At 35.7% G+C, this 6033-nt stretch overlaps 1 protein-coding gene across 1 annotated transcript in view; it reads right to left on the reverse strand.

The window, feature by feature from the left end:
• The window catches only part of LOC144449724 (Fanconi anemia group J protein homolog), a 53502-nt gene extending 49692 nt beyond the window's left edge, over window positions 1–3810 (reverse strand). The window contains exons 1-5 of the mRNA XM_078140302.1: window positions 3718–3810; window positions 2472–2583; window positions 1950–2006; window positions 956–1111; window positions 366–478 (exon numbers count right to left, since the gene is read on the reverse strand). Coding sequence (XP_077996428.1) covers window positions 366–478; window positions 956–1111; window positions 1950–2006; window positions 2472–2583; window positions 3718–3810 — 531 coding nt within the window. The remainder of the gene's footprint in view (window positions 1–365; window positions 479–955; window positions 1112–1949; window positions 2007–2471; window positions 2584–3717) is intronic.
• Window positions 3811–6033: the final 2223 nt, after the last annotated feature.

Genomic DNA, 6033 nt, shown 5'->3' on the forward strand with positions numbered 1-6033 from the left:
CAGCGCTGTGTATATTATACAGTGTTTTGCGTTTCTCGGTCTACAAATTCACTGGAATTGGCAAAACTATAAAATAATAACAATAATGTACGCCCTCCCAGTCCATAATGGACTCAAGCAAACTTTGCACTCCATAATGGGCTCGGCTGTCACCTCGCCCATTATGTCGTTCAAAGTTTGCTTGAGTCCATTATGGGCTGGGAGGGCATACATTATTGTTTAAATATTCATACATTTCTGAGTGTATCCCAGGCACTAACAAATACAGTAAAGGATTCTGAAATGATAAAAACTGAACAGTGTGTATGACTTCACTGGAATGACAAATCATTATCATCATCCAAAATGCTATACTGTAGACTTACCTTTGTTCTGAATTTTTTCAGAGCTGGTTTAAAGTCATCATCTTGTGAACTTTCAGCCAACCCAGATACTGAATTATTGTTACTGTTGTCATTATGCTGTACTGGTAAAGTACCTGTATAGACACAACAAGTTGAACAACACCCCATAGATTTATTTTAGTATACACATTCAGGTTGTTATAATCACACTGATTTGAGTGCGTTTACAAGTCTATATCAGATTACAAAGTCAAGTTTGAACAAGAGAAACAGTTGGTTGGCACGGCTTGAAAGTGGTCATATGGATGAGGATTGGGTATTTATTTTGGATTTTTAATTTATAAACAATTTTATCATGGTTTCCTACTTGAAAAATCAGTGTGAAACTACATTGACCAAGTCTGTGTTTGTAATCATCAGAATGACTGTCTACTAGGTATAGCTCAAAACTGTATTCTTATAATTTCATGATCAGTTATCAATACCTCAATTTGATTCTATATAACATACAGTTAATAGAGAACAACCTGCTAATTCTTCCGGTTTCTCTACTTGGCCTACCAACAGACACTTTGAATACACATTATCGAAGACAGGCAGGTATGTCGTACCTTTTTCTCCCTGAGCACTGGTTGAAGTGTTGACATCAGTTTGTTGTGGGTCATTTTGGAAGTATTTGGAAGCCATGGGTGTGGATTGTACTTCCTGAACACAGCATATAGGTTGGTGACAGCAACATTGACAGTCTTTGGCCTTGAATGTAGTCTCTGGATATGTATAGATGGAAAAGAATTGAGTGTACAGAGGTAAGTTCAGACTATAGCCGCTACAGAGAAAAGGGACTTGAAAACAGGCAAAACATAAAGGGAATCCTGCTTACTTGTACTAGAATATACAGCACATTTCATGTTACAGTTCACTGGCTCTGTTTGATGCAACCATGCAGAAACCAATAAGAAACTATACATGCTACACTATGAAAAAGTAAGACTGAATGAATACTGTTTCTTGCCACATTTTGTTCAAATGAAATGAACTAACGTACCACCATGCAGACATCGAAACATTGCCACCTATATATCTGTGTCTAATTTAAATGGTTTATTTCATTTAGACAAAATGTAGCAACAAAATCTGGCTATCTTAGTGTAGAATATAGTTTCTTATTGGTTTTTGTGGTTGTATCAAACACAGCCAGTGAACGGCAACTGGAAATACGTGGTAACTGTTACATCACCCCTTCTACTGTCTATATGGTTCAGAGAAGCATGTGTCATAAACAATGCTTTACACACTTTACTGACATAACATTTCTGTTTTCACATTCAACTAATATCAGTATTTTGTAATCTACATGATATCTCATCTATAAATTCAATACAGGCTACAATTGTTTGTCTCCACACAAAAAAACACGACTGGACAACTGTTAACCCAAAAAGTTCATCTCTACAAGGATTGTTGTGGACCTTCTGATTCTTTTCAAACTCCAACTACCCCCACAAACAATGACTATTGAGTTACTTGAATCTTTTATCTACGTCTGCATTTTCATTATTATTGCATGGATTCAAATTTTCAAATCATTTTCTTGAGAAAACTTACCATTGGTATTGTTGACATCACAAGAATCACTGACAAGTAACTGCTGTAGTTGTTTTTCTGTAAAATAATGATAAAATAATTTACTGGTGAATAAAACTCAGCTATAATATTATTACTGTTATTCAGTTTGTAGAGTTATATTTCATATTACACAGAAAAGATATCACAATACCTTTAACCATTCACATGGGCTAATACTAATAGGGAACTTGCAAACCCGCCATTTTGAATATCCTGAATGTTGCATCATGGGAAATATGATGATACATATTAATCAATCAATATTGTAAATAAGCTATCGATAGCTCCAGATTAAGTATTATGATAACTACAGATAATCCCATAATCCTTTGCATCTGAGCATGCTCAGTCTGGATTGCAAGTTCCCTGTTCTATTCACTTTTGTTGTTCAAAGGTGCATCTCTACCCATAGCTTTAGTTCAGTGTACTGCCTTCAAACATCACTCCACCATTGGTCATTTTTCTGCATGCCACACAACAACACAATAGAACCACACTTACCATATTCATTTTTCTGCCATGCCAGACAAGAACACAGCAGAGCTAAACTTTTACCACTTCCTGTGGGACTTTCTAATAAACAGTTTTGTTGTCTTTGAAGACCCTGAATGATCTGAAAAGTAAAGGAGTACTTTAAAGGTCCTGGACTTTCAGTGACTTTCCATGCAGGCCCTTCAAATGGTATACATATAGCACTTATATACATGTCTGTAATATTCATTACCCCTTGAATTACACATGTGATAAATTTCCTAAGTGACAGCTTTTGCAGTGTTTTTTGCTGAGGGTGGTGGGCAGGTAAAATTTACCAGGGTGAGTTCCCCAGTCACTTTACCAGTGTTACCACACAAATTTATGGATATGTAGAGGAAACTATGCCAATTTTACCAGGTCACCTCTTTGTGCTGTTACCAATTTTCCCAAATATTAGAAAAAATACTGTTACACCACACACTCAGGCCTTGTTGATTCACAACACACACACAATTCATTCCCTGGGTTGCTAAGTCAGTGTTTTTGCTAATTAGGCAGTAAGTAGGTTAAAATCTACAGGGGTTCCCATGTCATTTTACCTGGGTTCCGAAACATAATTACCAGAAAATATGGGGAAACACTGCCATTGTTAATCCCTGTCTCCCTTTCTATTACAGGGGTTCTCCAACCTTAGCAAAAACACTGTGCTTTCTATCACTTCTTCAGACCTGTTTATACGTGAATGAAAAATTATCCATATGCTGGCTCCTTCCTCAGGATTGTTCATGTTTATAGGTGTAAAGTGTAAATGAAAATATGTCCTGAAACTACCCTGACTTACAACACGTCTGACAAGTCCTTTTCAAACTCTCATGAACTTGAAAAATTTTCAGACATATTGTGCAGGGTTCAAAGAATCAAACTGGACAGAGAAATATAGTCACTTTGGAACAGTAAATATGAAATGATAGCGTATTTTTGAAGACAAACACACTGAATAACTGAACATCTGTGTGTAGATCAAGTCTATGGATTGAAATGTCTCAATCATTTCAAATTTACTTTTCCAACATTTAAATCGTCTGAAATTTATACAATTTACAAATAACATGGTATATTTAGTAAATGTCAAATCATCCTACCCAAGGCAGGAGCTGGGAGAACTTAGGTTGTATTCCTAGAGGTGTCATCTAGGCTACTGTTAGTCTATATTGTACCTTTTATACCAATGGATTGAAATGACATCAACAAGAAAACACAAATGAACACTCACCTTGTTCATCATAGAAAACTGAGACGGGTATGGACGACAAGGAAATTGAACTTTCACCCCTCCTATACTACGTTCAATGCCTGGACTGGCCATCTTTGTCACTCTACCTTGTTAGTTAACACTGAACATGACAATAAAACGAAATAAAAACAAATCACCAGTAATGTTTATAATATTTTATATTCATGACATTAATAATATTATGTTTTACTTGTGTTATATACGAAGAATAAAAATGTATTCAGTATTACTGAACAGATTTTTACACTTCGTTTTGATGATGGGGTCATTTCAGCATCCTTAGGACAAATAAAAAAAGTAATGTGTTTTCCGAAAACCCGACCAACCCTACTTTAAGCATCAATCCGTACCCCCCCCCCTACCCTAACCATTTTTTTTCATGCAAACAGGTAGTATGGTAACAATTTACTTCTATTTCCGTGTACATCTTCATGCCTTTGCCTCATCTACAGTCACCTGTTTAAAAATGGTATTCCAGACTGAGAGAAAACCTAAGTCTTTTTAGCCTATAACAGTACAGTCTGCATAACATGTTCATTACTTTGTCTTCATTAATCATTTACTTCTTCTAGTCTTTTAATACACCTCATCAAACTCTCACGGAATTACTGTGACCAAAAGGTATTTTATCTTTGAGTTGAAGTAAGTTGCTAAAAATTCAAAATTAAAAGAAAACAAAATTTCGACCTACCTACCCTATTTTCTGAAGTTATGTCATCGGAAACAAACACATTTTTTTGTGTAAATTTCCCTTAGTACAAATGCTAAATGCAACCTACATTTGTACCGTAACATATGTTTGCATCTTGACTGTAAATGAATGTGCAACATTCTATCAATCACTATACTGTATATCAAATTATCATATATATTAATTTATAAAGTATAAAAGAGAGTTGTTTGCAATTTCTTTGGTCACAGTATTTACATAGAATTATCATATACATGACTGACTGAGTGACAGATGTTTGGTGTTCGGAAGTCAATGCAGCCTAGTGTGGTAGTAATATTCAATCGCCACAAATTTCTGTATGACGTCTGTCCTACATGCTGACGGAGTGTTACTGTCATGTTCTTTGACATAATTTATAGTGGCGACATGACAGTCAGAACAGAGTCAAGCAGTACGTACAACCAACCAACCAACAAACAAACAAACAAACTAGAAAATATCTGGAGGACGTGTAATATAATAACCTCAATGTCCCTCATAATAATGTGAAAATATAAACAAACAAGACCGATAACAGTAAACACGTACACTTTTCCACATGTAGGTAATGATTGAGCACGAATTTAACAGGTAAGTTTTACAGACATTGTCAAATTGTTATCTCTGTTTATTTATATTTCAAGCAGGTTAACTAGCGGCGTGTAATGTTCAGAAGACACCGGTACGAGGGTGGGATCACTGAGTGAATGCCACTGGTGAAACCGGTCACGTCCCTGTGTGACAACAAGATGGTGAAATCCGTAAAAACCGTGGTTTAGAACTAACATTTTGTAAACAACAGTGTTAAATACAAACCTGTAAGTCTTCAGACTGAGCAAAATTCACTGACAATGTGGGTTTTTGGACGCGACTGTAGTCTGGTTGATATGCGAATTTACCGCCATCTTACAATATTACGACACTAGCTTGTGCGTCTGCGCAGAGCAAGTACCCAGGTTGCATTGCGAGAAAGTAAACTTCAAAAACTTTTTTATTCGATTTGTTAGCAGACGCATTTGTTTTCGAAAGTCTTTTATTTGACCATGGCCATCCTACTTTAGAATATCTGTGCTTTTTCAGTAGTGAGCAAGTGCCACAATATGACACTCACAGACACTTGTAGGAGGTAACTTGTCTTGTTTGACTTGGTTTTATTTTATTTTATTACATATTTTTTTCATTGTGAGTGTCTAGTTCAGGTTTTCCATTGTTTTCCAAATGGTCTCGACGGTGCTGTTTATTACAGTCATTACAGATTGGAAGAATAGTTTTATATTGTCTTTTTAAGTTGATGTCAGTTTGCATCCACTATTTCTTGCGAGACCATGATTTTCGCAATTTTATTATTATTTTTCTCGAATACGTAAACAAAAGTTTAGGGTTGGAGTGAAAAACAAGGTGGGGTCGGGTAACCAGAACCAAACAACTTTTTTATTTGGCCTTAATAGAAACAGAAACTATAAACATTTTGACATTTGACAATACATACATTTCACCAATACATCCTCATTTAAGAAAACTGCTTGCAGTAAAGCTCTCTTTGGCACCTTTTTGTCATAAATGAACAATTCTTGGGAAGATGT

Source organism: Glandiceps talaboti, chromosome 18 (assembly GCF_964340395.1).
Source record: "Glandiceps talaboti chromosome 18, keGlaTala1.1, whole genome shotgun sequence".
Lineage (NCBI taxonomy): Eukaryota > Metazoa > Hemichordata > Enteropneusta > Spengelidae > Glandiceps > Glandiceps talaboti.